Consider the following 18,361-nt stretch of genomic DNA (forward strand, 5'->3'; position numbering starts at 1 on the left):
TTTTACATTTTTTACATCATTAACCTCATTTCATTTACAATTTTTCATTCCTCATCATTTTGCGTTGTTCCATGTTTCTGTTTCTTGTTATCATTTCAAGCACAAGATTCAGAAATTCAGAAGGCCCATTTAGCATCCATTCATTTTTAAATAACTACCTTCAATGCCCACCAGACAACTTTTCCATGACATAAACACAGAAAAACCATAAAATATTTTCTATAAACATTGCTTCTAGCTTTTATTAGCTCACTTTTTAATTGGATACTGTTTTAGTGGTAAGGGTCCAAATGCCAAATGGTTCATGTTTTAAATACAGAAAAATAATATGAACAGCTGTGGTGGTACAGAAATTGAAAATGGCTTTGAAAAAAGCAAACATTTTATAACATATTGGCTAAAAGCTTTTATGATTAATCATAGAAGAATAATAATTAATCATTAGGCTGTGTTTCAAGAAGCAGGGTTTTAAGGGGCTGGGTCACATGTAAGGCTGAGGGACACTGCTTTTGTGTTGATGCTTGTGGATGGGGTGAAGTCACCACAGCAACTGGAGTGAGATTTGGAAAGACATCTCAAGGCAAGTATCTCAAGGCAACAAGAAGATTTTAACATCTTTTATTGCTAAAATATTTTGTCATTGCCAGAGCCACAAGAATGATTTTATATGCATATTTTGACACCATTTCATTGATCTGTTTAATGAATAAAAAAACTCTTTGCACTGCAACTGTCATCACAAAAAAAGAACAGCTTAACTATTTTGATTCGCCAAAAGGACAGGACAGGGGGGTCGTCTGTCTGTGAAAGGAAAGGAAAGGTTCACAGTGGACATTGCTGAAAGCCAATTGTTTAAAAACAATTTGATCCAAGCATCGAAAGATTTTATGGCCCGCTTTTTTGTCAATTGATACAATTGTAACAAAATCACTCTTGCATGTAGGCCTTCCTACAGAAAATTTCAGTTTATAGTTAGGTGACCCAGCCCCTTTTTAAGAAATGATACTATAAATTAAAGACCTTCAGACAAATTATTCACTCTCATTAATTTTCTTAGATCTCTTATATTTCAAAAAAAAGCAAAGTGTAAAAGCCAGCAATATCCGTAAGACATAATTACCATATATTTATCCGGAAGCAAATCATAGATTATTCTGCAATACTCAACAGCCGCTTCAACCATCACTGTCCAGACACTTTTGGCTAAAGTACCAATGGAATTGGCATGGGATGACGAACGATGCTTTGACGATGAAGGCGTTCCTCCTTCTGTTGAAACTTCAATTCGAATATTATTAAGGGATGCTACCGCATTGCCGTGGTCTAACACAACAGCTGTGCGTTGTGTCATTGCTTCCTCGCTTTCTGACTCTAGATGCATCGCAAATCACTTTGTAAGACATTCATCAACACTCATCATCAATTTAGGCCATGGGAGTTGTGATAACTCCTGCGCAGTGTCTGTTTTCATTTCTTTGTCAAACTCAAACTCAATGATATAGAAGCGCCGAAGGCGCTAGATGTCCAACTCGGGTCGAGCTGCAATAAGGTTCAGTATGGAAAATTGCTTGTTTTAATGAATGATTTTCTCGTGGCTCACATCTATTTCAGTGCATTTTCTGATGCAGGTAGTTAGAGGAGATATAAATCAACAACACATAACAATTTTTTGGGGTTTTTAAAGAGAATTTTGAAAATTATGGCTCTTTTTGTTTACGCAGTTACGGGGGGAATATAGCAGTGGCTTGTCGTGTTTTTATGAGTTGAAAAAGTACGTGTTTGCAATTTTATCTTCATAAAGATTAGAAAAAACTTTTAAGTCTATTACCTAATAATATAGACCATTTTAGATATATAATTCTTGAATTTTTCTGTCTGTCGTTTAGAACCTAATATGGCATGAGTAGGACAGTGCGAATAATTTATATTTAGTTTGTCAAATTGAATTTGTAGAAAAGAAATTTGATATGAATCGAATTTATTTCCTTATGGTAGAGCCAAATTAGAAATTTTTGTCGTGAAAGTGTACCCCGAAGGTATTTTATAGGCCTAAAGATACGGGGAGGGACGCATTGTGCTGAAGAATAATTACAAGCAACGAGTGTGGTCAGGGGCGGTCTGGCCCGGGTGGCAAAGTGGCGATCGCAACCCGGGCCCTGTGTACAAAAAATTTACGGGCCTTTCCGCGTTGGAGAAAATTTTTTAACTTAATGTCAAATACTTAATGCCCTAGACTGATTATATTGCGATTAAAGTCCCAATACATGCGCTTCAAACCACCCAAACCCTGGTTTCCGTTATTTCAGTCATGTGTTAAATATTATGTGTACCCTGGGTCCCAGGGCCACAAAATTTCGAGCGCGTAAACTGAATGCCAAGCAGAGAAGCGCATGAGCGTACTCTTATCTTCTATTTCCGCTCTCTAATTTATGTGGCTCTAATGCCCAGGGTATCTGACTGTCAGAGACACTGCTGTGGGAGCAAAAATCAATTGGAGGGGGGGCGGCAGCTCATTTTTTTTATTTCCACTTAGTACACTGTTATATAGGAAATAAGGCTTAGGCTGCAATTATTGGGAGGGGGGCTTCAGTAAATGAAAATAACGTAAAATTCAACATAGGAAATTCAAAAGAGAGATGACAAGGGTTCGTGACTATCATCTGGTTACAGAGATCTGTATCAGGATTTAAAAATTAAGGACATCCACCCTCGGAATTTTGCGAAAATTAAAAACAGTCAGCCTGAACCTAAATTTACTGGTTTTTATAAAAAAAATAGTGAATACAACATACACCTAGCAGCATACCCTTCCCTCTACAACGCGTATAAATGCTTTATGATACTTAGCTGCACCCAAGTTTCCTTTGAAAGATTATTCAGCGCGACAGTAAAAACCCGCATAAAAGAACTTGGCTTTTTTTCTGGCAGCCTGAATAGGTTCTTAATTAACAGGCTGCTATTCTAAATTTCAGTATAAAAGGTTCTTAACGAAGTTCTTATATACGTACATGGCTTGCACACATTAACAATGCTTTCCACCACAAGAATTCTAACAGACGCACTTAAACCAGCTTTGTTTTCATGATAAATTTCAACCAATCAAATGAGTTTGTGCTGTTAGATTCTCCAATTAGAATGCAACATACCATAACCTGATTTACCCTAAGCTTGTTTAATCTGCCAGTGTTAATAGGGTGTAAATATACCACTCTAAAAACCCTTATATATAGATATATATGATTTTTATATAAAGTTTAATTTTCTAATACCGTATATCATATAGTGGTCTGTAATACCGATTTTTACGACCGATACATTACAGAGGTTGTTGGGTCTGTTTGAAGAAAGGTGATCTATTAACTAAAAAGTTTTATTAGGCTCTTTATCTTTATATTAGTTAAGTTAAGTGAGCTTCTGCTAGATGCCCAGAGCATCATAGGGCAAATGATAAATTATTACTGAATGTTCTATCTTCGACAAGATCAAATTACGAAATTTACAGCAATGTTGACATTTACAGGAGATGTTTTGTTTTTGGTTCTGGGCATTTCGCTTTGTTTTAAGTTTCGACAAGAGAGTTTAGACATGAGAATTACAATACATGAAAACTATATCGAACTGACGCGGAAAATTCACATTTTTTTAACAAAGCAGGAATCTGGGATAGCCGCAAAAAGACATTTTCACAAATCCCAAAATTTAATTCTGCACATTTTGGAAATCAATACTGCGCGTTTTTAAATTAATACTGCACAAATTGTGTAATACTGCACACTAAAATAGGCCCTGGAAAGAGCATTATCATTCAAGAAAGGAACATGCACAAATTACATAACAAAATATAGGCAACATTGGAAAAATCCTCTTCTCCCTAAATTATCATCTAATTTGCATCATTTATTGCTCATTATGACCGTAAAAATTTGTGTGAACCCCCTCCCTCATCTTTGATTAGGTAATATGTGAACGTTCCCATACCCAACTGCCAACGCATCGATAATCTTATCCAGATACAACCATTTTGAATGGAAAGAAAATAGGATTGTACTAAGTTAATGCTTCAAAGGTGAGATCCCTCTCAGCTATTCGATATCAAGCATTTAAAATAATTCGCATTAGTCATAAGTGAAGAAACTAATTTGCGTTAGTCATAAGTCTTGGTTAATCATAGGTCTTGGCCGTTTTTGAAGATATCGGAAAATTGTTCAATAAATTGTACAATTATGAGGAATTGGCAAAAAACTGGTGGTAATTTGATACATCATTAATTCGGTTTTCTCAATTTTATGGTGAAGCTAACTAAACTGTAAAATTTATGACGCCGAAACCATAACCACGGCGAACTTTTTATGCAAACGTTCTTTCCTCGGCCCGGGCTGACTAGTCATAAGTGAAGAAACTAATTTGCGTTAGTCATAAGTCTTGGTTAATCATAGGTCTTGGCCGTTTTTGAAGATATCGGAAAATTGTTCAATAAATTGTACAATTATGAGGAATTGGCAAAAAACTGGTGGTAATTTGATACATCATTAATTCGGTTTTCTCAATTTTATGGTGAAGCTAACTAAACTGTAAAATTTATGACGCCGAAACCATAACCACGGCGAACTTTTTATGCAAACGTTCTTTCCTCGGCCCGGGCTGACTCGGCCCGGGCTGACTCGGCCCGGGCTGACTCGGCCCGGGCTGACTCGGCCCGGGCTGACTCGGCCCGGGCTGACTCGGCCCGGGCTGACTCGGCCCGGGCTGACTCGGCCCGGGCTGACTCGGCCCGGGCTGACTCGGCCCGGGCTGACTCGGCCCGGGCTGACTCGGCCCGGGCTGACTCGGCCCGGGCTGACTCGGCCCGGGCTGACTCGGCCCGGGCTGACTCGGCCCGGGCTGACTCGGCCCGGGCTGACTCGGCCCGGGCTGACTCGGCCCGGGCTGACTCGGCCCGGGCTGACTCGGCCCGGGCTGACTCGGCCCGGGCTGACTCGGCCCGGGCTGACTCGGCCCGGGCTGACTCGGCCCGGGCTGACTCGGCCCGGGCTGACTCGGCCCGGGCTGACTCGGCCCGGGCTGACTCGGCCCGGGCTGACTCGGCCCGGGCTGACTCGGCCCGGGCTGACTCGGCCCGGGCTGACTCGGCCCGGGCTGACTCGGCCCGGGCTGACTCGGCCCGGGCTGACTCGGCCCGGGCTGACTCGGCCCGGGCTGACTCGGCCCGGGCTGACTCGGCCCGGGCTGACTCGGCCCGGGCTGACTCGGCCCGGGCTGACTCGGCCCGGGCTGACTCGGCCCGGGCTGACTCGGCCCGGGCTGACTCGGCCCGGGCTGACTCGGCCCGGGCTGACTCGGCCCGGGCTGACTCGGCCCGGGCTGACTCGGCCCGGGCTGACTCGGCCCGGGCTGACTCGGCCCGGGCTGACTCGGCCCGGGCTGACTCGGCCCGGGCTGACTCGGCCCGGGCTGACTCGGCCCGGGCTGACTCGGCCCGGGCTGACTCGGCCCGGGCTGACTCGGCCCGGGCTGACTCGGCCCGGGCTGACTCGGCCCGGGCTGACTCGGCCCGGGCTGACTCGGCCCGGGCTGACTCGGCCCGGGCTGACTCGGCCCGGGCTGACTCGGCCCGGGCTGACTCGGCCCGGGCTGACTCGGCCCGGGCTGACTCGGCCCGGGCTGACTCGGCCCGGGCTGACTCGGCCCGGGCTGACTCGGCCCGGGCTGACTCGGCCCGGGCTGACTCGGCCCGGGCTGACTCGGCCCGGGCTGACTCGGCCCGGGCTGACTCGGCCCGGGCTGACTCGGCCCGGGCTGACTCGGCCCGGGCTGACTCGGCCCGGGCTGACTCGGCCCGGGCTGACTCGGCCCGGGCTGACTCGGCCCGGGCTGACTCGGCCCGGGCTGACTCGGCCCGGGCTGACTCGGCCCGGGCTGACTCGGCCCGGGCTGACTCGGCCCGGGCTGACTCGGCCCGGGCTGACTCGGCCCGGGCTGACTCGGCCCGGGCTGACTCGGCCCGGGCTGACTCGGCCCGGGCTGACTCGGCCCGGGCTGACTCGGCCCGGGCTGACTCGGCCCGGGCTGACTCGGCCCGGGCTGACTCCGCGGTTTGAAATAATGTATTGTTAGCACGAAAGAGGGTTGAGCCCGGTTAACTTTTCTACTGCGCATGCGGAATAAGGTTTCGAATTGAAAAAGGCCGCAATTTTTTCTGCATCTTTTCACACAGCTTGTGCATTCTATTAGACTTTAAAGTTATGGTAATAGTTTTCTTGACGAAACCATTTTTCGATTTCTCCACTTTCTAGAGCCGAACTTTCAAGGCAGACAATTATAACCATGTTTGAAACTAGCAGAAGTTTTGAAAATGCAAAAAATTTCATGTATAAGGAAATTTCCAAAACTTCTTTATCAAAACTTCTAGTTGAGGTCTGAAAATCACTTGACCTGTTAAGCTGATTATCGTTGCTTTGCGGTTGTGGTCGCATGTCTCATTTACAATGTCGCATGGCACATCCATGTATCCAATGTATGACTGTGTTTATTCAAACAGGCTTATTCATCTTAACGATTCAAGTGACTTAACCCGGATTTCACCGTGGTTTATGAGTGTACCTTGCACGTGCGATCAGCAAAATTCCTACGTTTTCTACGGACTTACAACCCCTCTACATACCGTTACGAAAAAGCTATTTTGTACCCAAGGAACTAATCGAATGGCTCAAAAATTTGCACACGCTGCTTGCTGATCAGCAATTGCTGCATCAAAAAGCTCTCTTATCTTGCAAGGAGAACTGGCAAGATGTTTTTTCTGTGTGCTCAGGGTTAATTTCACTTGCACTTTCTTCTCTACTATTTTTGGACTTTTTGTTGGTGAAAATATTCTGGAAGTGATCTCTCACTGCTTTGTAGGATACACCAAATTTTTGCAATTCTACCTGCGAAAACTATCCAGTTTTTCTCCACCCATTGAATCTCAGCCTACCAGGACACTTCGAAATTTCCCGGTACGCCCTTGCTTCGAGTTATAATTTTCAAAAAACTTGAAAATTTTCGAAAGGCAACTATTAATATTCGCAAAGAACTAAAATTGATAACAACCATCAATTGACCTCTCGAAAGAACGTTTGCATAAAAAGTTCGCCGTGGTTATGGTTTCGGCGTCATAAATTTTACAGTTTAGTTAGCTTCACCATAAAATTGAGAAAACCGAATTAATGATGTATCAAATTACCACCAGTTTTTTGCCAATTCCTCATAATTGTACAATTTATTGAACAATTTTCCGATATCTTCAAAAACGGCCAAGACCTATGATTAACCAAGACTTATGACTAACGCAAATTAGTTTCTTCACTTATGACTAATGCGAATTATTTTAAATGCTTGATATCGAATAGCTGAGAGGGATCTCACCTTTGAAGCATTAACTTAGTACAATCCTATTTTCTTTCCATTCAAAATGGTTGTATCTGGATAAGATTATCGATGCGTTGGCAGTTGGGTATGGGAACGTTCACATATTACCTAATCAAAGATGAGGGAGGGGGTTCACACAAATTTTTACGGTCATAATGAGCAATAAATGATGCAAATTAGATGATAATTTAGGGAGAAGAGGATTTTTCCAATGTTGCCTATATTTTGTTATGTAATTTGTGCATGTTCCTTTCTTGAATGATAATGCTCTTTCCAGGGCCTATTTTAGTGTGCAGTATTACACAATTTGTGCAGTATTAATTTAAAAACGCGCAGTATTGATTTCCAAAATGTGCAGAATTAAATTTTGGGATTTGTGAAAATGTCTTTTTGCGGCTATCCCAGATTCCTGCTTTGTTCACAAAATGTGAATTTTCCTCGTCACTTGGATATAGAGTTCATGTATTGTAATTCTTGTATAACCATCGGAAAGACTCTCTTATCAAAACTTAAAGCAAATCGAAATTCCTAGAACCAAAAACAAAACATCTCCTGTAAATGTCAACATTGCTGTAAATTTCGTAATTTGATCTTGTCCAAGATAAAACATTCAGTAATAATTTATCAGTTGCTCTATGATGCTCTGGGCATCTAGCAGAAGCTCACTTAACTTACCTAAAAGAAAGATAAAGAGCCTAATAAAACTTTTTTGTTTTACTGTCAAGACAAAACATGAGATAGTGACTCCGTTTACAAGAGATAAATGACTATATTTCTACTCAGGTTTTGTAGCTTCTGTTTGTTTTGAAATGTTTTTATTGATTGTGTATATTATCGTCTATCTGTTTGTGATTTCTCCGTCATGGCCTATACACGTGTTCAAAATTCGGGCAATTTCCTCGCTACACTTGCATGGCTAAGATACCTGGGGTTTGCAGGGGTTTGCAGGGGTTTGCACTGATTACAAAAACAAAATTTCCTTTATAAAAATATGATTATAAATGTGTAGTATTGAAAATTTTTAAAAATGAGCAGTATTGAAATTTTCTTAACATAGGCCCTGGCCCTTTCCTTGGACCATCAAATATCCCTTAATAGTTAAGTCTGCGCTAGGAATGATAAAGGATAAAAATTTTTAAACGTCCTGTGACAGGCTATTTAATTTTGCATTTCAACTAAGAGCTCAAAGGCATCTTGATTTTGTATTTGAAGCGCTAAAACTCCTGCGTTTGGTACTAAAAATAAATTTTGTCCAACTTTTTTCAAAAGTCGTGTCTAGTGACAAACGGAGCTTTTTATCCCCTGACTTAAGACCAACCGTACCCCCCCCTCCCCTTTTCCTTGTTTGGAATTTGGCAGAAACACCTCAAACCTGGAATTCTACAGAAAGAGCCTGGAAAATATGAAACTCCTACAAGTATTAATAAAAGATTAAGCCGTAAGTTTTGAAAATAACTTTTTTAAGTATTCCAATCTTTCCTCACACTTAAATAATTTTCGTTACTGAATAATATCTGTGTTTTTTCTTAAAAGATTCTTTGTCCTTTTTACCATGTCTTTCTCATACAGACGGAGCCCATCAATCTGCAAAATTATCAATTTGCACAAACGGGTGGCATGAGGATCCCTTAGAACCCACTTTTCCAAATGATGTTGTCAGATATCTTTCTGAGAAGTCATTAGTTTTATAAGCACATGTTCAATACCTGACAATAATTACGCATAGTTGTACGGGCATCATACTAGGCTAGTAGGAGCTAGAGCCCCTCTTTATTTTTTCAAAGAAACGCTTTAAAACTTTCAAAAATTCATAAATTACCGTTTGATGAGAATGAAGTCATTATTTTGCTAAGTTTTAGAAGATTGCGTGTTTAATCGAAAATAATCTCGTCTTCTACGCTGGAAAGAGAAGTTGCTTTCTCTGTAAAATCTTAGAAGATAGTGTCGCGCTAACTGAAAAATGGCTTTAGGCTTCGGGCTTTAGTCTAACTTTCAAAATCTGCAAACGACTTTACATCATTTGACACCTAAATATTTTGCCACCCTTTCAGAGTTTCAAATACAGTCAATTTGACTGAGAATCTTTTTCCCAAAGCAAATTGTGAAAAGAAAAGACATTAAATTTCGGTATTTTCTGAATTTCCAAATAGCGTGATTTAAAATTTTTTTCCGGGGACAACAGGGACGGCGCCACCACAAAAATTCATTGAGCCCCTCCGTCGGCACTTCAGTTTTTGAAAAATGTTAAGCAATGTCGCCACTTTCATAACTTCCACTTCGTGATTTTTTTCATTCTTTTTTTCATTGTTTGACTTTTTTTCAGTTATTTTCTTTTTTTGAATTGGAATTACCACAGCGGAAATGGTGTTATGTTAGATCTCTGTTTGTGGTTCACTCACTGTCGGCTCTGTGACATTACAGCCCCCCAGCATTTCTTTTCTGGCGCCATCCCTGGGGAGAAGCCCCCGTTTTGCTTGCAATATAATTCAGCGGCCCTGGCAGACTCGGCCCGGGCTGACTCGGCCCGAGTACTGGTTTCTATAAAAAAAATTAGTTAAAAAAACATGCACCTAGCAGCATACCCTTCCCTCTACAACGCGTATAAATGCTTGATGACACTTAGCTGCACCCAAGTTTCCTTTGAAAGATTATTCAGCGCTACTGATAATATTTCAAAAGAAGAAAAAACTTTCCACTTGACTACGAGCAAGTCATTGGCCAATTTGCTGATTCATTTGCACCTCTTCGAAAAGAGTTGAAAATCTGAGAATATAAATAAATTTCCTTGATTCTTGATTTTTAACTCAACATGGGATTTTAAAGCCTGTTTACACGAGAGGAAAGGTATGGATCCAATTGGGTCCGAATTTACGAATTAAAGTCGATATACTGCTGCTGTTTAGCGTATTGCTTTATTATCAATTTTTATTGAATCAATCGTATTCTAAGCCACATTTTTAGCGGGTGTTGCTCAATTTTTCCCGCCACGCCCTAAACCGGGCCCTTGAGTTTTCTAGCCACCCTGTGATTATGACGCCAGACCGCCCCTGAGTGTGGTTTTGAAATAGTTTAAAAATAACAATGTTTATATTAAATCATAAATTGGTTACCATATTTAGATTCTGTTGTTAATATCCAAGCATTGAATTATGACCTATTTTTAGCTTTTTCTAGAGTTTGGCCTGGATTTCATAGAACTTTCGGTAAACAAACAAAGAAAAAGTAACTAAATCACATGTTTGTACAAATGTGTTAAGAAATTTATGCATTGAGTGGCTAAATATTGTTGCTGGATCCCTTTTAAAATAGATCAATCATTATTTTCTGGAATTTCGACGAGACAGAAAACACCACAGCAAGCACCGCGACTGTAAATGCTTGGAATTTGCGAACGACGGCCTATTTTTCCAACATTAACATCAATTCATAAATTTAAGTGCAATATAAGGCCACTCACCAAATTTCACATCGATATTCGAAAGAGAAGTGAACGAAATCAATCCTTACTTTTACCAAATTTATAAGGGCTCGGTATGGAGCAAGTTCCTTTTTGCCACTATTCAATATGGCAGAAGTAAACAAATTGGCCTCACAGCGGACCTGTGAGTTAGGCCTGGTTCAAACGTCGCGCTCCAGCACGGCACGGTTTCAAGCGTTGAACTTGTCATGTACCTAACTCAATGCATAATTATATTTAATTTATTTTCCTTCCCAGAATTAATTTCTTTCTTTGAGGGCGCATGCGTTTCAAACAAATATTTGAGATTGCGCGCCTTAACCAAGATACTTCATGTAACAATCCTAAAACCTATTTGGCGCGACATAATTAAGTTCGACGTTTGAAACGGGAGTCGCGCTAAACATATTCAAGTGTCGCTCCAAACAGAGTTAGGTTCGCAACATTAGAAGTGTGACGTTTGAACCAGGCCTTAGACATCTAGCGCCTTCGGCGCTTCTATATCATTGGTCAAACTGTACTGTATCAAACTGAGTCGACACTGTTATCTTCGTGTGTATCATACAGTGCCGTCAGAACGAACCCGCATTTTTCCCTCTCATTCATTACACTGTAAAACATGCTACAGTTTGACAATTATTGAGGGGAATTATTGGGGGCGACGGGTCTGGTATCATATTGTTGTATTTCGAAGACCGAATTTTAAGCTAAGTGGAACTGATATTGCATTCCCATTGCTAAATACTTTCATGAAATCCCCCCCCCCCTACCCCTACATACGCTATAACTCAAACGTTCAATACCTCGAATCATATCATTGGTACCGCGCACCAATCTAGAAGTAGGCGGTAGAAAAGAACTTGACGGAATTGTTAGGCCACGCCTTTTAGAAGGCCAAAAAACGCCCCTTTTGAAAATACCTGCTTATTTCGACTAATTTTTCATAAACCGTCTGGTTCAGTGAAGATATCATTAACTATAAAAATATATAGATTAGCTTGTGGATAATGAAAGATCAAGCTACCCAAGTTAAAAAAATAATATTAAGAGGAACTTTTATGGTTCATTTCAACCAGGGCGTGCCTTTCTTGGTTCAATTTGAATCTTTTCCCTTCAAATTGTAGTACGTTAAGTTCCTTAACAGTAACTTGATTCAGTATCCATATTTGGTGCAAATAATACATTGAAACTCTATTTAAGTGACGCTAGATTCTCCACTGTATCTAGCAAAGAAGGTGTGCAAAAGAAAAAAGACTCGAAAGACGTTTTATATTTATAAAAAAAGTGGAGATTCAATAAAGAAGAGAAATGAGACACTCGATATCACACAATGAGACACTCGATACTACACAATGAAGCACTCGATAGTTATCTTTGTAACACACAGTCCCCCCTCACTTTTTGCAATTATAGCGTAAAACATTTTTTGGAGAGTCCACTCCAACGCAACTTTAGATAGTTTACTCTAACGGATGCTAAGTAGTAGCAGTTCTGGGAACCCTTTTTGTTCACTTTCTAGGTGTTTCATCTTTTTAATGACATTATGTATTTTCTGACTTGGCTAGCTTGGTGTTTTATTATCCTAGAGCTAATTTTATCTAATTTCATCTTAGTTATTGACAACTTCTGTGAATCAGACTGTTCTAAAAAATCAGTGGACATAAGCGAGTATTTTTTAAAGGGGTGTTTTCGGCGTTCGACAGGACGTGGCCGTAAAAATTATTCTGTAACCCTCTTTTCACTTTAAACACGTCGAAACAGTATCATTTTATCAGCGTATTTAAAATATCAGCGCATTAAAGTGCTGAAAGGAACCATTCGACGATGAAGCGTGGAAATAGGTCCCAGCCGATTTCCCGAGGGGTTTTCCTATACAATCTTGTCTGTGCTTGATAATAAAACAAATCGGGGACATTTCATCATTACCTTACTGGTCTAACCGGTGACAATGATGGAAGATTTGTGCCAACGTAAGAGATGTTTAGGACAAACTGCTATGCATTCATAAGACAGGTTTGAATAGCGTTAGTTGCTCTTGCAGCCACAAAATCTGTGTTAAACTTTATCAAAGGCTTAATAACTCATTATTTACCTCTCTTGTCATCAAATTAGCAAATATAATTGGTTATTAAAGGTTTCCGCGTTTTCCGCGTTTTCGATTTTCACCCTCGTTAGAAATCGAAACGCGGAAAACGCGGAACTCTCATTCCTTTAAAAATAAGGTCTTATATCTCAATTCTTGAAAGAGTTCTGTTGCTTTGTTTATGTATTTCAATTCCAGAAGCTTCAAGGAAAATTTCACTTTACCGCTTGTTCCGCGTGTTCCGCGTCCTCCGCGTGTTCCGCGTTTTCCGCGTCCTCCGCGTGTTCCGCGTTTTCCGCGTTTTCAACCTGGCCGTTTTAGACCCCATTCAGGGACGTAACTATTGGGGGGGTTTGGGGGGGGTGTTTCACCCCCCCCCCCCCAACCCTGAAAAACAGCATTTTGCAGGGCAAAGCAGAAGGAATTAGTAGTTCTCGCAGGGCAAAAGAGATTAGAAATCAAGTTTCACAAAATATCTTAATTCATTTTACTTTCTTATCAAATCCAAAACATATGTTAGTTTTTCCGATTTGTTGTGGTATTGTAAAGTGAGTTTCTTATTTCCGTGCCCCTTGCGAAGAAAAAGTGACACTGCTTGGATAAACGGTATCGCATCATGGCATAAAATGAAAAGTGGCAAGCTTGCTCAGCATTTTTCTTCTGAAGCACACCAAGCAGCATTGGCTGATTTTGCTAGGTTTTCAGTCGAAGAAGGACATATTGACATTCAAATGAATAGGCATCTGAAGGACTTCATCATTCAGGAGAAGGCTGACGAAGAAAAATGCAAATCGATAATGAACATTTTGTTTGATATTGCTAGAACATTGGCAAGGCAAGGAATTGCTTTCAGAGGCTCCGCAGGAGACCAGAACGAACGGCAATTTTGTCCAGTTTGTGAATCTTCTGTCCAGGCACTGTCTACAGATGAAAGAATGGCATGATAGCAAACGATTGAAGCCTTTCAGTACGAAATACATGATTCTAGTTCACAAAATGAACTTTTAGAGATCTGGGGGGGAGAATGTTAGAGAAAGAATAAAATATGAGATTGAGTGTGCTAAAATGTTGTCGGTTTCGGCCGATACAACACCCGATGTTAGCAATAAGGATCAAATGGTTGTGGCTGCAAGATATATTGGTGAAAATGGAATTGCGCGCGAGAGAGTCGTGGAAATGAAAGAGTGCAATGACAAACATGGAGATAAGACAGCAGAATGTATTCTCAAGTGTCTGGAAGCAAATGAAATTAATGTGAATTATCTCTGCTTCCAAACATACGATTTCGAAAATAATATGTCTGGGAGAATTGCAGGGGCACAGAGGGTTCTACAAGATATTCTTGAAAGACCAGTCCCGGAAAATTCCATGTCAAGGGCATCGATCTAATACTTTCAAAGAGCATTATGCAAAACAAAATGCCATAATTACGTCGATATACGATAATCTTCAAGATATATATGTTTTCTTCAGTGCCAGCTCCAAATGAAACAACATTTACAATAAAGAAGTTCAAGAAGTTGATGAGTACTTCTTGAAACTCCGCAACATGTCTAAAACTATATGGGTCTACTCTTCAGAGTCGATAGAAGCAGTGTGGCGAAGTTTACAAAGCATACTCAAAGCAATTGAAAAAGTTGTCAGTGACGACAGCACAGAAATGAAGGGTAAAAGTGACTTGACTTTCTTTTTGCATTGATTTTCATGAGATTAATTATGAAGAAAACAAAGATTTTGACGATGCAACTCCAAGCAGAAGAGCTTAACATCCTAGATGCGATGAAGTTAATTGAAGCAACAGTAGAAAATCTTAAGAAGATTCGCATTGATAACAAGGCTATGGATGAAGAGTTGGATGCTCTAAACGAGTGCGCTAAACAGCATGGAATAGATTCAGCGGCTGAGTTTAGTGGAAATATCGACTCAGGTTGCAGCCAAGAAAGATTGACAACGGTCCAGAAACATCAGCGGAATTTAAATTTAATTCCTTCTACAGAACAGAAATGTGTGTTGTTCTCGATTCTCTGATAGCAGAGTATGGTGAAAATATCAAGGCATGCTTAAAAAAAATTGAGCCATTGGCAATGGCGTTGCAGCCACCACTCAAAACGATAAACCCAGAAACAGTCCACGATCTTTGAAAGCTTTTCCCACCAGGCTTTCATATTGAAGAAGGGGTTATATTATGTGAGCTAGATGTTTTTAAGTCAATGATTGAACAGCAACAGATCCAGCCAACTTCCGTCAAAGAGGCTGCCAAATTTTCATATGAAAACAGACGACTTTTCCCAACGGTTTACAAATGCTACAGCCTTCTTCTTACAGCACCTGTGTCTGTGGCTAAAGACGAGCGAACCTTTAGCAAACTTAAGATTGTTAAAAATTTGCTGCGATCAAGGATGAAAGATGAACGATTGAATGATCTCATTCTACTTGCTTGTGAGAAAGACCTAACAGACACTATTCCACTTGATAAAGTATTAAAGGAATGGCATGAAAAAAAATGAGAAGAATTTCAATTAAGTAAATTAGTGTGAAAGTAGACTAATTATTGACTTTTTTTATTGCGATTGTTGGTTTGTGTTGCTTTTTGAAAATAATATATGTACTTATGTAATATATGCATAAGTACAGTACATCTATACTTGTTTTACAGGAAAAATTTTGCAGGGCAATAGTGTTTACACCCCCCCAAAAAATTAGTGAAGTGACGTCCCTGACCCCATTAAGGTTACGGTAAACGTTTCTGACACGATATTTGGTTTTCTCTCCCTAAAAGAAAAATTATTAATGGAATCAGATTACATAACCTATACATCATTCGATGCACAAGAACGTGGTGATTCCAACAATGTAAGAGTAATTGGCAAATACTATAAAATGATAGTTTCCAGTCAAATTTATTGCTTAAATGAGTGTACCACCTTAAAAAGCTATTTTGTACCTTTGTTTTTGCGGTTAAAAAATAGACTTACATCAGCAGAAAGCGCAGATCCTTAGCTACCAAAACTGTCTCAGATTTTTTAAATTCCTCCTCCCCTTAAAACTATACCCTGTCAAAAATTGGCAAACAACTTTGCTTCCCTCTCATAGCTTTATTTGTCTATCAAAGACGGACCAGAGCAAATACAAAAGTTTTGAGACACACTTTGCTTACCCGACATCTGCCCTGGCCGTGTGCAATTTTTTTAGCCATTCGATTGGTTCCTTGGGAACAAAATAGCTCTTTCGTACCTGTATCTAGAGGAATTGTAAGTCCGTAGAAAACAGGATTTTACTGATCGCACTTGCAAGATACATTCATAAACCACAGTGTAATCTGGGTCAAGTCACTTGAAGCTTTAAGATCAATAAGCCTGTTTAAGCAAACACAGCCATACATGGGATGCATGGTTATGCCATTATTGTAAATGAGACATGCGACCACAACCGCAAAGCAACGATGATCGGCTTAACAGGTCAAGAGATTTTCAGACCTCAACTAGAAGTTTTGATAAAGAAATGACGGGAACCTTCGTTTACATGGGATTTTTCCATTTGCAAAATTTCTGTTGGTTTCAAACTTGGTATCATTGTGTGCCTTGAATGTTCGGCTACTTGAATGTGAAAAACTCGAAAAATTGATATTTTCATCCAGGTAACGTTTACCGTAACCTTAAGTCAAGTTCTCTCAGTTGGATTTAAGCTTCGAACGCTTGTGTCTTGCACTGATTTATGCCGCTTTAGGGGATCGTGGTCTTCTGCCTGAATTGCAAAACGAGTTTCAATTTGACATAGTGAAAGAAAAAGTACGAAAAAAAACTCACTTAACAAATATTGTCGCGAAGGAAAATTCGGGAAAGAAATATTGAACTTCATAAAGCAACACATTCCGAAAATATTTCAGACTCTATATTTTCACAAGTAGAAAAAGCAAATCGATTCAGACCATGTCATTTTTTTCATATTGTTGTTTTCGAGATGCAGGTCAGCCATATTGGTAATCTTTATCCTTCCTACAAAAAAGCAATGCACGGAATCCTGTCAAATGATATATTTTTAACCTTCTACAGGAAATGAGAATTGCCATTTTTTGCTTTTCAAAGAAACAGGCAGGTCAAAACAAAATGTTTATCGGTCAATTGGCCCCCTTCATTCATATCTTGGCTTCCAATAGAGCAGAAGAGTTGAATGTGGTAAAAATAGGTCAGCTATTTCAAGTCGTATTTCAAGTCCTAATTAATATTTCACATATTTATTATTTAATATTATTTATTATTTTAAATTATTATTTATTAATAATTTATTAATAAATATTTATTATAATAGTTATTAATACATTCCTAATTATTATTTATTCATGAAGGTCTCTTGTTTTTTTAACCTTACTTACAGCCCTTGTTGTAGGTCTTTTCTGTCGTTTGATCTTGGTTATTTCCTTGGTTTAAAAAGACATCTCTTCGAACGATGAGTTGTACACTCTGACAAAAACAGTATCGCATTAAGACCGTCTAAGATACAACTATTTTTATTAGAAAGAAAGATCAACTTTAAGCACTCTTTAGTATTTTCATTATAGCTTTCATTTTGTCAATACCCATTGTTCCTTTACGAGCCCTACCCTGGGTACCAGGGCCACAAAATGTCAAGGGCTTAAATAGAGAGCCACGCGGAGAAGTGGAGGAACCTACGAATTTATGTGGCTCTGGTACCCAGGGTATACGACCCTAAAAATTATGATGTCATAAATATTAACAGTCATGGTCCTATACTTCAGTTTCCGTGTTTCAAAAATATTTCATGTTTGAAAATATAAGTAAATCATCAAGTATTTTCTGTAAAGAATCGTCTACAGTAGAACAGTAGATAAGAGAGGCACCAGGTGTTTATGCTGAATCACGAATCACGCTTAAAATAATTGCCAATCACGCTTTTACGGTACTGGAAATTCAATTTCACGATCACGCCCTCTAGAAGTTCTTTGATTATTTTATAACTATCTAATAGTAGTAATTTCCTGTTGGCAGAGCAATTGGCAGTGGAATCTCTGAATTATTGAGACATCTGATCTGGTGCCGGAAACTAAGACATTCTCCTTGTAAAAACGAAAGCACTCCATTTTGAAATTTGCTTGCAGCACTCATTTTCATGCAATCACGTCACGAGGATTCACAGGTCACGCGCCATTGTCTATCCACCCATTCACGTATAACAAAAAATGTGTTTCACGAATTCACGAATAAAAAAACGCCCATCACGCAATCCCGCCAAAATACCTGGTACCCCCATAAGATACATACATTTCCAATTATTTCTGGAATACTTCTACGAAGCAGTAGGAAAACTGTAACACTTAAGTAGAGTATAACTTAAACTATAATTTTTCGTGATTTTTCACTGATTTTTTTCTGATTTTCTTGTAAATACATCCTCGTTTT

General features: G+C 40.0%; 1 protein-coding gene across 2 annotated transcripts in view; it reads right to left on the reverse strand.

Annotated features, from left to right (window-relative positions):
- The window catches only part of LOC135685955 (integrator complex subunit 13), a 33,666-nt gene extending 32,205 nt beyond the window's left edge, over nucleotides 1-1,461 (reverse strand). The window contains exon 1 of one of the 2 annotated variants that reach the window (XM_089108811.1): nucleotides 1,121-1,461. In XM_089108811.1, the coding sequence (XP_088964937.1) occupies nucleotides 1,121-1,381 (261 nt within the window). In that variant the 5' untranslated portion in view covers nucleotides 1,382-1,461. The remainder of the gene's footprint in view (nucleotides 1-1,120) is intronic. The other variant, XM_089108810.1, reaches the window with a different exon arrangement.
- Between the last annotated feature and the right edge of the window lie 16,900 nt (nucleotides 1,462-18,361).

Source organism: Rhopilema esculentum, chromosome 6, assembly GCF_057945365.1.
Source record: "Rhopilema esculentum isolate cy_ngs chromosome 6, ASM5794536v1, whole genome shotgun sequence".
Classification (NCBI taxonomy): Eukaryota; Metazoa; Cnidaria; class Scyphozoa; order Rhizostomeae; family Rhizostomatidae; genus Rhopilema; species Rhopilema esculentum.